At 30.1% G+C, this 20,830-nt stretch overlaps 1 protein-coding gene across 1 annotated transcript in view; it reads right to left on the bottom strand.

Moving 5' to 3' along the window:
* Window positions 1-596: 596 nt before the first annotated feature.
* The window catches only part of LOC111635656 (zinc finger protein 271-like), a 51,242-nt gene continuing 31,008 nt past the window's right edge, over window positions 597-20,830 (bottom strand). Inside the window, 2 exon segments of the mRNA XM_023380680.1 lie at window positions 597-1,479; window positions 11,308-12,015. Coding sequence (XP_023236448.1) covers window positions 769-1,479; window positions 11,308-12,015 — 1,419 coding nt within the window. The 3' untranslated portion in view covers window positions 597-768.

The following is a 20,830-nucleotide window of genomic DNA, read 5'->3' on the forward strand; positions in this document are numbered from 1 at the left end:
CCCCGTTCGAGCGAGGCGCAAATCCACGAACTAACTCCCAGTGTTCGGGTTACGAAGACCGCTTGACCACTGGTGGGATAATATATAGTAGGAAAACCATGGATATATAGTTTAAACAAACACTTATTTCTTCGCCCGGTTTCAGTACAGAACTACAGCATTGCATAGAAATACAATAAGTAATTGAATGATAATGATTTATTTAATAAATCAAACAACACGGCGTTGGATAATTTGGAGCACTTGTGTGGTTTACTTTCTTAGTATACCGCAAGGCGTCACGTGTCATTCCTCCAAATTCGCAGATCCTTCTTCCTGAAAAATTTCCGAAGGGTATTTAACCTTTATTAAGGTATTACGAATGAAAAAAAACCCGAAAACTCCAAAGTTAGTGGCCCGACTGCGAGGCGCGAACCAACGATTAACTACCATTCCAGATAATATTTATTTACCCGTCAAATGATGAGCTTTAAAGCACAAGAAATTCCGAAATCGAACTCTTTCAATAAACGTATTTGTTTTCGAACATGCTTTGCTTATTTACATGAATCCCACAGTGTCGAATCTGCTATATAACATTTAACTAAACCTTTTAATATACTTTATTTATGAACCACATCAATATTCAGTAGATACAACAAGAAGAAAGAACAATAAAGATAAATATAAAATTAATGATAACAATAGAATATTAAAAAAATCATTAATTTCTGGATGTGAAAATGAATTTAATTTGAATTATAATTATTCATAGATGATAACAATGCTTTAATCAGATTCTGAATCGAGGTAGTCCTTTCCATGAATCTTCAGAATATGTTCGTTCTTAGCTTCCTTTGAAAGAAATGCTGCACTACATACACCGCAACGTACACGGCTGTGAGTTTTGGAGTGATTGTGAAAGCTAGAAACGTTAGGAAATTTCTTTTTACAGACTTCACAAAGAAATGGATTTTCGTCTTTATGAGCGAGATTGTGATCATCTAATTCCTGTTTATTTCCAAAACATTGGTTACAGATTTCACATATAAACTGATTTAAACTGGAATGCTTCAGACAATGTTGTTCATAATTTTTTTTCGTTTTGAAAGTTGCATTACATGTAGGACAAGTGTAAGGGCTTGAAGAATGAGTTTTCGAATGAGCACGCATCAACGACTTAGTTCTGAAGCTCTTGTCGCATAAATCACAAGGAAATGGTTTCTCACCAGTATGTATCCGAAGATGATTTTCCAAATTTTCTTTTCGGGTAAATTTTCTACCGCATATTGTACATTCGAATATTGCACCGGAAGTACTGGCATGACTTCTCATATGACGATTCAAGTTCTCTTTCATTGAGAACGTTTGTTCACAGATATCGCATTTAAAGGGTTTCGTTCCTGTGTGAATTAGTAAATGACGTTTCAAATTGTATGGTCTGGCAAAAGATTTTCCGCATTCTTCGCATACCCTTGACATTTTTGGGCACTTGAAAATCTAAAAGTAAAAAAAAACAAAATGTTTTTATTATACATTTGACATAAGTTTTAACTAAAAATTAAACAGTAGGATGTCTTACGTACAATTAAAACAGTGCCATAACTTAGCAGGTGCAACTAAGCACGTACAAGTAGAAGGTAAAAGACATAAGGCTGTCAAGTGGAATGTGTATTAATAATTAGCCAACAATTTTTATAGTATGTGTATTTTCATACTTCCACCGAAAAAGATGGAACCAAGAAGAACACAGCACATAAAAAGTAAGTCAGGGTTACTTTATAACAGTTTTTTGTTTACACGTACACATAATTAATATCAATAATGGTTTTCACATTTTTTCAATACTAAGACACTAATGTATTTGAAACAATATATATTAGCGATTATTAATATAAATTAAACAAAAAATGTTTAATATAAATAATTTATATATCTTACTATAAAANTTTTAGGGGCTTATATCTCGAGAAGGGTCGCGAGTAGGGGTATGGTTTCTTTGACTTTATTGTTCGCAGAGGGGCTACAGTTTGGGGTGGGGTTGCCACCTCTTCATTCAAAGGGTAAATCTTACAATTGGGACTTTAACAGAGATGTACAGAATATTGATAGAACAAACAAGTCAAAGGAACTGTGCCTCATGGAGATGTGTAAATAACGCCCACTAGGGCGCGTCCCAGGCTACTAGTGTACTTATAATAAATCAAACCAAAAGCATACTTTACATAAGAATTTATACTAAATACAATGTACAACATTAGAAGGATTTAAAAATTATTACGTTATATCCTTATAGACAGACATCCGCATTAATTGGAAATTAACCTATATGCTAAAATATAAATTTTATTAGCTGCTTTTAAGTAATAATCAAAGAAACAGCAGACAGACGTAAATTTAATTATACGTATCCTATATACAGATTAATTATTTAAAGTAACAATTGTTTACAAATAAACGATTATGTGCAAATATTAAGATATAAATAATTCCTGTCAATGTAATTATTTTGCTATTCATAGCCCGAATGTAAAGCGTTATTCATTCCCTAAATTTATTCTTTTACTTGTCAGTGTAGAAGATGTCTAGAACATCATTTGCATAACTTTTGGGTAGATAACTATGAACTGCACTTGCTTATCGATTGTTTCGCTTTACATACGTGAGATTAAACGAAAATTTAAATTAAAGTCTAAATTTAAGTAACATCCAAAACTCACACTCTCTACTCCAATGAATTATGTACCGGTACAAATTATAAAAATAGGTTATGTACTGGTACAATAATATAACATAGTAGTGTACAATCTACATAATAGTGATACATTTTAATATACAGTGTATTACAGTAATATTATAACGTTGAACAGTGTAATAACACATTGTCGTATTATCTTGTATTCTATTTATTTACTATTAGAATTATAATAGGTAAAACAAATAAAACAATGTAATTATATGATTCAGATTAATAAATATATAAAAGTGCCTAGTTTCGTCTACGCTCATTCTACAAACTGTATTTTCATATTTCTCTTTTGCATTTATCCTTCCCAGATAACAAGTTTGTAATTTATCTAATCTAATTATAATTGTAATATAGATGATAAGTATGGATTAGATGAAATTATCTCTCTAGTCTCTATGGTGCCAAGCAATATGCAATATGTTGCAAATATTTTCGCACGAAACTCCAGAATAGGAGTTAAACTCACCTTTCAACACACTTTTTCATGAAAGTTCGAAGGGTTGAGTTGGAAGGCTTTACAATGGGGCAGCTGTGTGGTGAGGTGTCAATACCTCGAATTACTTGTTTGTAACGTTTGTTAAGGAGTGACTCAGTGATGACTGTGTAATGCGTTATTTTTAAATAATGCCGACATTTATAAATAATTATAAATGTGTACATTAAACTTAGTCCACTCGTAATGAGCAAATTTGAGACCTGTTACCATCTGTCACGCTGAACTTCGTCAACTCACAACTTATGAACAGGCTCGAGCGTTTTTTGCAACATTGTTTTCTACATTTGGCATGATTCATAAAAAGGAAGAGTCGAAAATTTTAATATACAGATTTTAAATATAAAGTATATTAAATACTAATTTAATTCTTAATGGTTACTTGCCTTTTCCTTTTCCACTTTTTCCCTTCTTCTTCGGACCCATCTCTTACGTTTTGAGCAAAATTACATTTGTTGAAGACGAAAAACAAGCCGAATTTATAATGAAAACGAAATCAAAACCGAAACTAAGATCCGGGACGAGGCTAGAAAAAGGTTCAACGGTCACATTTGTTATTCTTGTATAACTAATTATATATAAATTATATTAATTATTAAATAATTAACGTGAACAAAAATTCAGAATTTTTAAATTTTCACGTAAAAGTTTATATAAATATGAGTTTGTATTTAATTTTACCAATGTTACGAAATGTGCAAAAATAGCTATTTCCGTGTTATTTTGAAGTGCACACGAAACTTAATACAAGAAAACTTAAATATTTTGCCACTCAATACTTAAAACAGCGCTATTCGAATTATTTTTTTATATTAATAAGGGGTATGACCAAGAAATATTTTATTTATTCATTTTATCTCTGATGCTTTGGTCGAAGAGTGAAATGAAGTCAGTCTTCCTCCACGCTTCGAATTCGTGTAGTACTTATAGAATTTTATTAATGGTTTCTTCATGACGTGTTTTGCCCCATATGTCAAATTTTTCTCCATTGTGGGCTTCGTGATTGTTATGAGAGACACAATTATTCATCATACATAGATTTAAATGATTACGAATTACGTTAGCATCTTAAAATGTTAAAAAACACGCAAAAAATCCGACAAAATTTGCTAAGTTAACTTTTACAATTCAATAGTTAAACTAGAGGATAAAAAATTTATATATATAAAAAAACTACAGTAAAATATTTTATATTACATTAGTTTTCAGATCAATTCTTTGGTTCAAGATCAAAAAATGTTGCATCAAGATTTTTACAAATATAACTCTATCTTTTTTTTAAGTACAAAATGAAAAATTTTTAAATAGAAAAAGTTATAATAATAATAATCATCCATCAACTTGTCTCAAGTGGGTAAGGAGTTAGAGGTGTGTTCATTTTGTTAACCTAGCAAACAGTATTAGGTATGCATTTTAAACAATAGAGTATTTGTTTACAGTTTGATACTTACAAGGACATCACGAGAGTCTATCAGTGGATTAATTCATTAATAAAGTTATCTTACCTTAAGCTTGAATATGAACGTGTATTTTTAACACTTTCAATTTGTCAATTTTCTGGCGACAGAACTAGGTGTTTATTATTGTTTAGTTTTACTGAACGAATCAAATAATATACGCTAGTTTTTTGCATAAATTTTAAGTAATAATACGCAAAGCTTATCTTTTTACTCAGGTAAACTTTGATTATTTACAGAGTGATGATGATGTAGATAATGCTCTCCACCTTTCTATATTAATCACATTCTAACAGGATTTTGTACTAGTAAAACGACCTTTCATCTTACATTTATAATCTGCTAGACATTTAAAAAAATATATTAAGAAGTTTTGATTTTAAATTCTCAGAATGAGAATTTACATAATTCAAGATATTTTAACACATTTTTCTGCAATTTAATGAATTAATTACATTATCTAATTAACAAAAATTGACCTAGTTTTTTTTTATCTTCGCTTCAATGATAATATTGTAAATTTGCTGTGAATGTTTTATCAATTATACGATGTTTTCTTTGAGAAATTAATTTCTATTTGATTGGATGTGACTTATTCTGCAATTATAATGCTTCCTTGCATTGCACGGTTGTTCACATTTTCAATTAATTCTAATTAATCTAATACTGTAACTTGCTTTCACATACACATTTTTATACAGCTCTACATCTACATACGTATGTAGTTATATGTTTTTTATTGTATCCTTACTTCTTTACTCCTTGTTTCTAAGAATTTTTTAGTGGATCATACAGACGTTGCATGTCATCGCACGTTGCATATCCTATGAGATATTCTTTTGCTTGTCTTCGTGTAAAACACAAGTTTGTGATGCGAGAGAAAACTGCAAATATTGCTTAAAATTTGTTTATTAACGAAACAAAATGTAATAAAACTAAGATTGATGTGTGTAATTAAGTGAAAGATCTGAACACAGATATGGGTTAATATGGCGTTTATATATTCTAAGATAGATAAGCACATTGACTTTCTATTCTTATCTAAATACTCTAAATACTGTTGTTACAAACGTTTGTCTTGTGTTCGTGTGTATAATTATGTAGGCTTAAATTAGAATAAAAACTCTCAATAGTAATGGATAATAATTATCGACGACTCTGAGCGTGTAACTTTTAAATTTTATAATGTAAAATATTATAAGAACGAGTTAAGATAAGAGCTATTTGCATAAGATAAATTTCTTGGAATAAGAGGGTATTTGTTCTGAAATCAGTACGTACAGTTTAAAGAATAAAGATATGTTCTATACTAAAAAAAATATTTTTTTATATTAAAACTAAATATAATATATAAATATTGTTGTAAGTAAATCATACCTGTTAATAAAGTCATTACTATCCGTCTACATCTTACATCAAATTGAAAAGAAGAAAGCCAGTTCATAATGAAATATGGTACTTATGTATTAGTAAATAAATCAGGATGAAAATTTGATGCATTATGTCTGAAAAAAAGATTAAAATGTTAGAATTCTGTTATGCATAATTGCTAGGAGTCAATCACTAAATTTTAAATCATAAACAATAAGCACATACTTATTTATTTAAGACTCTGTATTCTATGGGCACTAACACAACTTTTTTGTCAACTAACACAACTTTTTTTTGATAGACCATGTCTACTATAGTTAGAAACATGACAACATATTTGAGATGTGCGGACATAAATATATTTTCGGCTTACTCCCTGATTACATCCCGAATTTTCAAAGCCCTGGGTTGGCATTTTAGGATGACTTTATACAGACCGTTGTTACGTTATGTCTAGCGAATCACAAAGACATTATTTGTAACCCCTTTTTAATTAACCAGACAGAACATGTGATGAGCTGTGTCTCAGCTTAACCACAGCTGCCTCATGTCTTTCGTTATGCATAGGTATTAATTAACATCTATTATTTCTAAATAAAATATTATTGATATAATTATTTTTTAAACATCTTTAATTAATTTGATTAGTAATTTATCAGCATAAAATTTTACATATCGAATGCAATGCGTAAATAAGCTGCTGTTACTGATTATTGCTATAGTAACTCAATATCGCATTTAAAAAACAATTGAATGTTTAGAAACATATGAAGGTATTGTCTCCAAAATATACAGAGTTAACTAGTAAGCTGAAATACATTTTAAAATATATGGGCTAGGCTATATTTTTAGAATTAATATTAAGGAAGTGCAAATAGAAGTAACTATGAAATACTTGAGTTAAAATTCGAAAATTTCTTACTTCTCTTTTTACTAAATGACAGAAAAGTATATTTATTGTGTCATTTATCCGAATTTATGAATAAGTGCACCAATTGAAGTATGTGTTCCACACTCGTAATTGCTCATTATACTGTTGCTAATTTTGTGCTTATGCACTTTGATTGTTTATTTTCAGTTAAGTTACGGCAACGCAAATGTTGGGCGATCTACCTAGGGAAATGTCTTCCCGGAAGTTTTTTAAGGGTATCTAGCCCCTATTCAGGCGTTACAGACGTGGCGAAAACCCGAAAAAACTCCACGTGGCCAGCCCGTCCTGGCAAGACCACTCCGTTTCCTGTGAACGACCCAACTCCCAGTGTTCAGGAAACGGACCTGCTTGGCCACTGGTTCGCCCTTTTGTACTTTGCAAAAAAATCTAAGGTGATTTCCTGTTGTTTTATCGACAGTAGCGATAATGTTTCTATCCGGCTTTTTGTAAATGGTATATTCATTTTTTTCCTCATAAGAGTGGTCATTAGCATATACACTGGAAGAAGTAGAAATTTAACCTATGACATAATGACTAAAAATATATATATATAAATTTATTAATCTCTATTAAATACATTATTCAAGTTTATTTCCTTTGCTTAATATGTTTCGTAACCTTATTCTGCTCTATTGTTCATAGTAACTGCAAAGCAGAGATGTCATATTGAACAATAAAGAGAGATTATTTTATCTTCTGCGTATTCATTTATCTCTTCCATATCAATTGTATATTTTTTTCTTATGTGGAGATCTCACTTTTTATGTTATGATGTAAATTTTATGTTTTTTTGTATCATTTTTCTTGATCAGGCCAGTTTTCCATTTTTTTCATGTCTTACCTTAAGTTGTTCAACATAATTAAAATACAGAAATGATCCAAAGCTTAATGAAACTATGTAAGAAAATATGTTCCTAACATATGGAATTTAAATATACATAGAATTTTCAAGCTAACTACTGGATGGAAAAGTGTATTATAAGTGTTACTGTATAAATCACACACGTATAACAGTAAAAATTTATTGTAATATGAATTTTTAAACTCATAACTAAATTTTAGATTACGCTATTTTATACGTTTTTCAAAAAAAATCATTTTATACGTTTAAATTATTGTTATAATTTAAACGTATAAAATGACTTTTTTGTATTTTTTATGTGCACGATTCCTATTAAGATCTTGAATATTTCATTGTATGACATAAATGGAAATGAAACGTAAATTGAAAGACAATTGTGGGGTTCGAGGGCTGTAAAGGTTTATTACGTACCTTTTTGGGTAAAGTCCTGCCACCAGGTGTGTTTTATCGGACATACTGCCGTTTTTGATGAAATGGATGACTAAAGAGCGAGGGTAAGAGCCACTCTGAAGTCCAGGAATTAGCCTTTCAGGAGGAAGAATGCAGAGTCAGATATAACCAATTTAAGGACATTTATTAACATAAACAAAAGTTTAAAACAGAATTATAAAAGCTGATTTTGGAAATTTTCCTATTTTTATCTATACAACAAGGGTGTGCCTAACAACGGATATTCGAATTCATGCGACTCACAGTAGAGCGCCGTTTATCCGAATAAATTGGGGACTGGGGTTGATCGGATAACTCATTTTTCGGATAACCAATTATGTACGAAAAAATATATTAATTTATCCCGTGTTGAAATTTTTCTTCGTTGCGTGTCGCTTCGCGTTGAATTTTCGTCGATGTTAAGCCTAACGAAGACTATTGTATCGTTAAAAATTATTTTTTTATTTTGTACAAACAAAATAAATATATTGAAAAATATAAAAACAATAAAAAATTATACTTCAGAAGTTAATTTAGTATCAAAAACGTAAAATATTTGAGTAGCCGAAGACATAGCCAAAGATTACAGCGCCACAGCACTGGCGAAAATTTAAATTTGTCGACTGGAATTCCTTCGGATAACCGACATTTCGGATAACCGACCTTCGGATAAACGACGCTCTACTGTATATATATATATATATCTAGATATTTTTTGGAGGGGGAAGTGGTGGTCTTCTCACAATTTACTAATGCTATATTACAGGATTTATAAAGAGAAATAATTGGGTTGATTAATTTATACATTGATTACGTAAATTGGATTGGTAGCATAAACATAAGCAACACATGGACGATCTGCATACGTGAGGTTCCTCGCAGACAACTGGAGGAGTATACATATGAATGAAACCCAGAAAACTCCATGTTTTTAACACGTTACACAGAAGCGAACTATTCGAGAATTAGTGGACAAAGAACGTAAATACATTCCCGTAAACTATTTATATTAAATCTATTTATTTGACACAGTATCGGTCTGTGAATGTTATATTAAACTAAAATTCTCCTTTACATAATAAAATATTCTTCGAAAATGTCTTTGAAATACATCAATTATGTCTTATACAAGTTTAAAATTTTAAATTTTACATATTTTTAATCTATTTATCAAAGTGAAACTTGGAAAAGAGGAAAATCTTTGGCATAGAAAGCAACATTTTTTTTTTCTGTGAATTCGCCGAACAACACAATTTTTCAATGTTTCATGGTTAAGTTAGCTTCGCTTGCTTGCCTCAGGACTCGGCCAAAGTACTTTCGATAAAGCTAATTCATACAAAAACTTTTATGACAATTTTCTGTAGATCATTACAGTAAAACCTCGATTTAACGTATTTCAGAATTAACGAAAAAATTTCATGTTTTATAAGTCATTCATATAAAAAAAACGTTCTCCTAATACTTTTTGAAATGCTTCTCTTTTGTACCTACTTGACAGGTTATATTCTAAATTCATGTGTTTCCGCTGTTAATTAAATATAACTTAAACATCGCGCGACTTTGTCGTATCGCAATAGAAATGAAACGATATCTGCACCTGTTAAGCACGTAAGAGGCGATTCTTGTACAGTACCTAGCAGACGCGGACAAGAGAACTTTGCACTTTCCGCACAAAAGACGTTAGGAAACGTTGAAACGTCGACAATTGCAAAAACAGAGTTTTTTCTGTATCTATGGATGCTAATTTTTGTGTAAGGCACGGTCTTCTTACCCTTAAAGCTTAATAAATGTTGTGGTTTCGAAATTTTCTGAAATTTTTCAGAATAGATTTGTGTATTAGAAAAGTTCATTTAGTAGTTTAATTAAGGTCGACGGGTTGGTAAGATAAAGAGTAGGACTTAATAACGATTTTAATCATTATTAGCATTTACAATTCTTTATAAAACCCATCCTTATCATTAAATTAAGTTTTTTGTTACCATTTTATAATTTATTAATTTACGAGAACACACTCGATTCTATAAGCCCATACAAGACGGACTAGCGAATGTGAAACATCGCACGGCAACGTCGCACGATTCGTGCGATTTCGCTTTATCTCACGCGCTGGTGAAATATTATTATTTCTCGAGAACGATGTCAGGAACTCCCAGTTTTGGATTCTGCACTGCAATAAATGAATAATGGCAAAGTTTAATCAAAAACGATTGAACGGATTTTTATGTGAAGTTTTCCGGGAGAAACTCGGAAAACTCCACGTGGTCACCCCGTTCGAGCGAGGCGCAAATCCACGAACTAACTCCCAGTGTTCGGGTTACGAAGACCGCTTGACCACTGGTGGGATAATATATAGTAGGAAAACCATGGATATATAGTTTAAACAAACACTTATTTCTTCGCCCGGTTTCAGTACAGAACTACAGCATTGCATAGAAATACAATAAGTAATTGAATGATAATGATTTATTTAATAAATCAAACAACACGGCGTTGGATAATTTGGAGCACTTGTGTGGTTTACTTTCTTAGTATACCGCAAGGCGTCACGTGTCATTCCTCCAAATTCGCAGATCCTTCTTCCTGAAAAATTTCCGAAGGGTATTTAACCTTTATTAAGGTATTACGAATGAAAAAAAACCCGAAAACTCCAAAGTTAGTGGCCCGACTGCGAGGCGCGAACCAACGATTAACTACCATTCCAGATAATATTTATTTACCCGTCAAATGATGAGCTTTAAAGCACAAGAAATTCCGAAATCGAACTCTTTCAATAAACGTATTTGTTTTCGAACATGCTTTGCTTATTCACATGAATCCCACAGTGTCGAATCTGCTATATAACATTTAACTAAACCTTTTAATATACTTTATTTATGAACCACATCAATATTCAGTAGATACAACAAGAAGAAAGAACAATAAAGATAAATATAAAATTAATGATAACAATAGAATATTAAAAAAATCATTAATTTCTGGATGTGAAAATGAATTTAATTTGAATTATAATTATTCATAGATGATAACAATGCTTTAATCAGATTCTGAATCGAGGTAGTCCTTTCCATGAATCTTCAGAATATGTTCGTTCTTAGCTTCCTTTGAAAGAAATGCTGCACTACATACACCGCAACGTACACGGCTGTGAGTTTTGGAGTGATTGTGAAAGCTAGAAACGTTAGGAAATTTCTTTTTACAGACTTCACAAAGAAATGGATTTTCGTCTTTATGAGCGAGATTGTGATCATCTAATTCCTGTTTATTTCCAAAACATTGGTTACAGATTTCACATATAAACTGATTTAAACTGGAATGCTTCAGACAATGTTGTTCATAATTTTTTTTCGTTTTGAAAGTTGCATTACATGTAGGACAAGTGTAAGGGCTTGAAGAATGAGTTTTCGAATGAGCACGCATCAACGACTTAGTTCTGAAGCTCTTGTCGCATAAATCACAAGGAAATGGTTTCTCACCAGTATGTATCCGAAGATGATTTTCCAAATTTTCTTTTCGGGTAAATTTTCTACCGCATATTGTACATTCGAATATTGCACCGGAAGTACTGGCATGACTTCTCATATGACGATTCAAGTTCTCTTTCATTGAGAACGTTTGTTCACAGATATCGCATTTAAAGGGTTTCGTTCCTGTGTGAATTAGTAAATGACGTTTCAAATTGTATGGTCTGGCAAAAGATTTTCCGCATTCTTCGCATACCCTTGACATTTTTGGGCACTTGAAAATCTAAAAGTAAAAAAAAACAAAATGTTTTTATTATACACTTGACATAAGTTTTAACTAAAAATTAAACAGTAGGATGTCTTACGTACAATTAAAACAGTGCCATAACTTAGCAGGTGCAACTAAGCACGTACAAGTAGAAGGTAAAAGACATAAGGCTGTCAAGTGGAATGTGTATTAATAATTAGCCAACAATTTTTATAGTATGTGTATTTTCATACTTCCACCGAAAAAGATGGAACCAAGAAGAACACAGCACATAAAAAGTAAGTCAGGGTTACTTTATAACAGTTTTTTGTTTACACGTACACATAATTAATATCAATAATGGTTTTCACATTTTTTCAATACTAAGACACTAATGTATTTGAAACAATATATATTAGCGATTATTAATATAAATTAAACAAAAAATGTTTAATATAAATAATTTATATATCTTACTATAAAAGTTCTTTAGTGTTTTAATCATAGGAAACATGAAATTTCAAGTAGTAATATAATAATTTATAATAACTTTATTTATAGTAGCTAGGTATGCTTAATAGTAGTTTTTTATTGGAAACATATTTAGTACTATAACATAAGAATACATTTGTTACATGCCATTTTACTGTTATAATACTGTTTATTTCATATTATGTTTAATTTTCTGGCTATAATACAGAATGCTCGCTTATAATACTGAAATCATATTAAAAACTAGTTATTTTTAATATTTGTCGTAGTAAAGTACAATAGATGAGGCAATTGACCAACTACCTTAGTTTCAGAAATTTATATATTATTAAATGTTTTTAATTGTTTAAGACAATTTCGAGTAGTCAATAGAAATACTGAATTTGATGATAAAATTTCTTACAGAAATAACAAAAACATTTTAATTTATTGCGGCTAGAAACATAAACACCTAATCGACACTTATACATAAGGTATTCATTTATTAAAAACAAGAAAAAGGTAAAATATTCAATTAGTATTTTAGTCATTAATTTCTATGATTCAGAAGAATAATGCAAGTATTTAATATAAATTCATATTATTAATTTGGAATTTTTTCGATACGTTTTCAGCTTTCGAAGATTATACTTAATATATTTGATATTTAAATCAAGAAGCTCGTATATACTTACTCGTAATAAATGCTGAAAACTTCTGATTCGAGTTGAATTGATTTTACTCCGGTACAAAGAATTTCAAAGAACATCACTCAAAAACTCGAAGTACAATGTTATTGCAATGTTATTTGCATAAAAAATTATTAAATACATTCTATTAGAAAAATAACATAATTTGGAGTGTAAGAACGTTATTAATATTATATTTTTATATTTATGTTTATATAAATTTTTTTTTATTTATCACTTATTTAAAATAATCTAAAGCTTAAATACGTAAATGAATAATTGGTCGTAATGAACCTTGCCTAACTCTCGATGTTAATTAATGAAAACAGAGACTGTGTTTGTGTATGTTTGTATATATTCTAAATTTTTCGAGACATCTATGTTGCTGTCTACTATTTGAAGAATGTGAGACACTAGATTCTGCACTCTATAAGTTTGAGCGATCTGGAATGAGAGTTGCATCTGTAAAGAAATCTGTAGCATTATTATATATTTACCTTGTATGCCTTCCACACCCGAACGTATTGCTGCATGTGAGTAAGGAAAACAAGATCCTACAACTGAGTAAAGTTGCTTCGATTTAACCATTGTTCTGCAACAACTTTTCATTACGTTTGCATTCAAGTGTCATTTGTTACCAGTCCATTAGTGCCAAGTTGATAAAACTACTGAACACTGATAATCAATATTGGGTTCGTTGTTAAAAAAACGTGCTGGCCGCATGAGAATTTCAAGTTATTTACTAATTAAGTGTCATTTTCCCTTAAAGGATTTCCCGGGAGTAATATACTCATAGAAAGACTCCTAGGCTGTTGAAATGGGTATATTATAGTAGACCCCCCTATAACACTGTTGATAATTCCGTATTATATGAATTCCATGTTGTACAAGTCACTTAGATTTTATAAATACGTGAGCCGTTCATAGCCTGGTACACGTATTTCTAAAATTTAAGTGACTCGTACAACATGGAATTCATATAATACGGAATTATCAACAGTGTTATAAGGAGGTCGACTTGTACTTCCTTTCGGATCGCGTTGACGATCGACAAATATAACAAAAAACAAACAAAGAAATTTCTTTGTTTTAACTTTATTCTTTATAAATGTAAGTTTTTGGACGTAAACTATGAATATAATCATCAATTTATTTAAAATCCTTCTCACGAGTTTATCTTTCAATTTCAGAGAATTCATTTACCTATCTTTATTCCATGGGTGCTATAAATTATTCTAATATTATAAAGTTTTAATAAAAATATCATGTCTTATACTATATTTTTTTTGAAATAATAGCTTCTCTTCAAAGACTATTAGACGATAAATAATTTTCTGCAATTTCTCTGTATTTATTACTATTTTAACCACTTTCATTGGAAACATTTCCACGATATATACCTCTTACACGCTTATCTTATTTTTAGTTTTTCCAATTATAAATAACTAAATGATAACAAAAATAAATAACAATTAAAAAGAACGTGCTGTGAGACGACATTTTGTAGGAAATATCTGTATTATTTTTTTATGTTCGTACATCTAAAAGACATTATTACTTAACGAATTGATTGAGTATAATTTTCTGTTATTAGTTTATAACAAAAAAACAATATAAATCCGTTATAAGCGATTAACGATAATTTAAGGTAATAATCATGTACTTTCTCACCATAGAATTTATTGTCTAGAAAGTAACGATATTTGTAAACTCATATCAAATGATAAGAGTTGCTAAATATCATTGTAATTATGTATTCTTGAAAATAATGTTCGAGAAAAGATAATATGTGTAGAAATTTTGTGTGCTGCTAACAGTTTCAGTTTGACAATTGCAGTGAAACAAACACCCGATTTAATTACGGTAAAAATTGTCTATGGCGACCATCCATAGTTCCTTCAAAAAGTGGGCTTATAGACAGGTGGTCGTCTAAAACAGGTAATGCTTTAATATCGTATTTCCACACGTATTTTCCGCACAGATATGGCTAAACTCTAGGTGATCAAAAATAAGAGAATTTTTCAACAATAGAGCAGAAGTCGTGGTGATTTTATAAGACAGATTAAATACCAGTGTTTTAAGAATTAATACATTATTCGCATTTTCTCGATTATAATGTACATTTCCTTTTTTCCGACCCAATTAATTAATTCAACTTGGTTTTCTTTGTTCGCTCTTCAGTTGTCATCGATATAGAAACATGTAATATGTCTCCACCACTTCGGATTTAATTTTCGTTAGTTTAATCTTATTTTAACTTTAAAAATACAGAATTTTTTAAATATTGTTTTAATTAATAATATATTATTGTACTTAATAATAAAACGATTTTATTATTTTTTCTGACAATAAGATTTCATTACATCAATGACAATCGCAGAATCGAATAACGATTGCTTGTTTGTGGCAACGCAACACTTGGGCGATCTGCTTACGGGCGATGCATTCCGGGAGGTCTTTTTAAGGGAAACTGGCCCCTTTATAAAGAGGAAACCCGAAAAACTCTATGTGGTCAGCCTGTCCGAGCGAGGGGCGATCCCACAACCGAACTCACAGTGTTCAGAGAACGAAGACCGCTTGGCAACTGGTGGGCCATCGAATAAGGAAGGTTGCCTGTAAAAACTGGTTTTGTGTTATTGCGTTTATTGTTTTTTGAATATTTTATTTTGCCCGCGAAAATTACTTCAATATTGTTTTTCTTAAAATACCGCGGAAATAAGCTGGGCTGATACAGAAACAATTTATCGCACATGTACTGTATATGAACTTCAAAAAACAAAAAATAAATTATTTCAAACGATAAGATCAGCTGTTTAATTGTTTAATTACCCTTAAGGAAAATACTGTAGGTCAACGGTAAAATAAATCTCGTTTTTCCATAGCTAAATTTTACCGCTTATTGACAGGTGCCCCTTGAATGCAGATGAATTCTGAAGAATGCAGAATATAAAAATATATTCTATTAATTAATCTTCCACGACTGAAAATAATAACGAGTGCATTTATCATAACTTCATATTAACAATTTGACATTTTTTGTTTCCTTTACACAATGTAAAATATATCAGCATAATCTTGTAATAAAAAAGTTTTTATATACAGTACTTCATAATAAACGTTCAAAACTTCTGATTGAAGTTAAATTGTTTAACTCTAGAAAAAGCACTGTATAAAATTGTGATTTACAGGAATAATGTTATTTGTTTAATTAATTGTAAAATACATTTTATAAAATAAATTGTATTTTTTGTTGCATATGAAATTTATAAATATTATGTATCCATGTTTATGTTCAAATTTTATGTTCTCTTATTTATAAAGTATACAAATAAACTGAAGCATAAGTACGAATGAATAATGAAAATATAATGTTCATTCTGGTCCTTTTCGAATGATAATTTAAATGTACTCTTTCTGGTTCATTTTTATCATGTATTAGACATTAGGGTTTCAGATGAAATGCCAACCTAGACAATCTGAAAGTGTGACAGACGTACAGCAAGAACTGTACAGAAATCTGTAGCAAAATAGAAAGTGCTCCTATTTTCCTCGCATGCACCATTGTAATGCAAGATATGTTTACAAAATAGAAACATCTTACAACACAGTAAATGCTGCTTATATTATTGTACAAAAATAAACGATTGTAAAAGTTCCAGAAACGTTGAAAATAGTTCGTTTGACTGGACGTGAACAGGAGACGTTCAGAAGTAGAATTCGGACCAAGTCTCTAATTAGTCAGGAAACGGAGGACCTAATTATTGCATTCTGTGAAAACGAGTAAGATTGGCTATAATGTAATTATCTTAATCTTCACTATCGTTACTTTTTGCCTACAAATAAAAACCCAGCGAAGCGGGTCCTTGCAGCTAGTGATTTATAAGACTTAGTTTTCGAACGTTCAACTGATTTGAGTACATTTAAAGAAAGAGACAAAAAAAATTTCAATACTTTTATTATAAAAGACGCGGAAACATTACACAGAAAATCTCAGTAATACATTTCGAATATGAAATATCTTAAATTACAAAGGAATTTCAATAAGAAATAAAAATAAATTTGAACACAAGAGTAAATTTTGATTTTAAGAGCATAAAATTGGAAAATTGATTATATTGTATTCACGATTTTTATTAGTAATATTTTACATTTTATCAGAAATGTTGACAAAGTCGAATTGTATTTTAAAATGTTTTTTCATTGAACGTTAGATTTTGAACTTATAATTTTCTGCGGAAATTACTCTTCACACAAATCTCATAATCAATTATTGTTTCTTATGATTCGTGAAAATTTATGTTTTGCTAACTGAAAACTTGTCTTGCAGCATAATTTGAACAATCATACAATACATATCGAACGTTCATTCCGTGTTGTTCTATTGAAAATAAATTTCGTATAACGTCTACATTAAGTTTCACTTGAGATCTATGACTTTCTTCCTGGATGTATTAGCGTACGCCGGTTTAAACTGAATTTTTGTGTAAAGGCGTTATTGAATATAACACATACACAAGTTTTATCTCATGTATGCACTATCGTGCGTCTTTTGAAATTAAACTTAAATGGAAAGCTTTTAGTCTATGTATCTTAAGCGCACTATTTCATGTAATTTCTGATAGTCTGATGCGTAATTTAGCCTAAAACGTCTTTTGCATTCACCACAAGCATGCTGTTTCTCACTTCTATGTTCCATGGTGTGAATTATAAAATGGTAATAATTTAAGAACTTTCTTTTGCAATTAGAACATTTATGTTTTTTCACTTTTTTATGAATTAGCACGTGACGTTGGAGAAAGATCAGGTTACTAAATGTCATTTGGCAGATATTACATTCATAAAATATCGGTGCATAGTGAAAAACCTTATGATGCATAGCGAGACTTTCTTCGTAATCAAACACTTCAAGGCAAATTTCGCATTTATAAGACATGTTCCTGCTGTTGCTATACCTGTATTGAAAAAAATGTATTAATCATTTTTTTTATAAATATAACAATATGGTTGTGTGCAAAAACACTATGATTACAGCGTAACTGCAAAATAATTGATAGAGATATTTACATAATAGGGATTTACGTTAAACGTGGTATGAATAAATTGATTACGTTTGATGGAAGTCCTAGTATACAACAGAAAGGAACCATGCTAAATACGTACATTCATATAAGATTTGAAAAATTGATCACGTTTGTAGACACTTTACAAGCAAGTAGAAAACTGCAAGTGGCCAATCGGCAACTTTTATTGCTAGAAGTTATTAAAATACAGAGAATTGTTAGTGATACTATGCTATTTAGTAATTATTCCAAATGTTATAACTTTAAATAAAGTATATAAATTAATTTTCCAGTTTGCACAGTTTATACGTTACGAATATCAAATCCTATTATAATATTTACTATTCAAATCGATACCTGACATTGCGAACATGTGGTTTTTTCCGCTGAATAATGAAATTATCTGCTTTTACAATGCACATGCATACGAATCTATTTGAATTTCATTAGCTTTCTCAGCACTAGATTAAATACAGTAATTAATACTACTGGAAAGTTTTGAAAGTGTAGAACTAATATTAGTAATATCAAATTATATTTGACTCATTTTTCTTTTATGAATGGACTTATTTTCATAGCCAACAAATTAAAATAAAGTTATTTTGATATCATTAAGTACAACAATGTAAATATTTAAAGCAAATTGTTATAAACAGAACAAAACGTAATTTTTAAATGTTTATCAATTAATTAATTAAAAGGGTTTGAAAGTATGAAAATTATTTAATAAAAAATTCTTTATCGCTTATTTCTTTAAATTTACCTTACGTAGCCAAAATGGCTGCGCTTCAGTTAGGTTTTTTTTGTATCCGTTAGATTAGCTACATTTTTATTAAACGTTTTTTTTTCTTTTATTTATTTTGTTCAAGAACTACTGTGAATCAATAACTAGTGACTTTGGCACTCGGAGGGATTCCTCCGGGAGGAGTTTGTCTGGACCACGGACATGCGGAAGCGTGGCCATGTTGGCTACCAACATGCATATTTTTAAGCATATCTATAAAAATAATTTTTATTCTAGTTATCAGGCGAATTAGTTCTTCTGTGAATGCTAGATTACTAAAGATTAACTAATTACTTTACGATATAATTAGTTATTTAGTTGATTATCAGCGTTAAAATTAATTATTATATTTAATTAATTAAAATTATTGTGTACTTTTCATTTTCGATAATTTTAAATAATTTAGTAAAATAAATTGTTAAAATATTATTCACAAAATTCATACTTACTTTTTGTAAACGTTCAGATTATTATAAAGCAACAGAATCGCCAAGCAACCTTCACTTCAAAAATTGTATCCAAAGCAGTTATGTCTGAGAGAAAAAACATTCAAGTCTTTGTTCAGGTAATTTGCATAATAAATATGTATTAGTATTTTCTTACATAAATATTATTATTGAGTAAAAATTTCATTTTTATTTTTAATTAAATATTTGTAGTTGTTAAATTTAAGCAAAACAACATCAAATAGTACAGAAAAATTCGTAAAGAATATTGATTATTTGCATACATACCTGAAGAAATTACCATATTTCTTCAGGTTCTCTAGTAGCCAAATATAAATTGCAAATTTATTGCATGCAAATTGTAGACATAATATATAATATTAATTATTATCTACACACTAGAAAGATTTAAATTTGAAATTTATGATAAATTGTTTTAAATTCAAACACAAAAAATTTGATAGTAAATATTAATAGAAAAAATTCTGTTCTGAATTATAATACAGTAACAAATTGGTTTATTTTTTATTAACAATCAGTTGAAAGTAGGTGGAAAGGCGCTGCCAAACATATAGAGCTAGTCGTGTTTCGCACTTGATTTACGGGGCACGAGTTTTTACGGGTTTCCTTTATGTGTTGAACACCTAACTAGCGATATTTCTGACAGAATAAGTTTGTCTTGGCAGATTGCTTATGCTTTTTATTGCGTTATTTACCTGATCCGAATAGATTACATTATTGGCTTGCTTGGCTATATGACTGAAAAGGAAGTAAGGCCAGGAACACACATGCGTAAAATCGTGTGGCAGAAAACTGAATCAGAAATCAGTTTTCAGTTCAGTTTCTGTTTTACGCTTTTATGCCAGAACACACATACGTAAAAATTCTGGCCGAATAGAAAGACCACTGCCACCAACAGTGCTAATTTTATTAATTATTTCTTCTCATATAGGCTATCTATCCTTTCGTATCTTCCATTTTTCTCCATTTCCTCTGCTATAATATAGAAAATTTAAATTAATAGACGTATTCCGAATTAAAATAAAGAACGTGTGATCTAAATACTAAGCCTATATATCGATTCTACTAGACTTACCTGTTATTTGAAATTTTGCACCTATAGCCATCCATAAACGTTGTTTAAATACAGTGTCTTTATACATGACACTGATGTGGTCGAACGGATTCGATAAACTCCTCTATTTCATTTATTTTTCGTTCTTTCGAGACTGTCACAATTTTAGGGTTAACCCTCATAGCCGCCATTGTTAGAATAAAAACCACGTGTCTACTTTGATGTCACAGAAAATACGTCTCTTTATTGGAGGAATTTTGGCGTAAAAATTTTTCAGCGTAAAAAGTAGAGACATGCTCTACTCTATTCTCAGTTAGACGATTAAC

Source organism: Centruroides sculpturatus, unplaced genomic scaffold (assembly GCF_000671375.1).
Source record: "Centruroides sculpturatus isolate CEXI.00-Female unplaced genomic scaffold, Cexi_2.0 scaffold797, whole genome shotgun sequence".
Classification (NCBI taxonomy): domain Eukaryota; kingdom Metazoa; phylum Arthropoda; class Arachnida; order Scorpiones; family Buthidae; genus Centruroides; species Centruroides sculpturatus.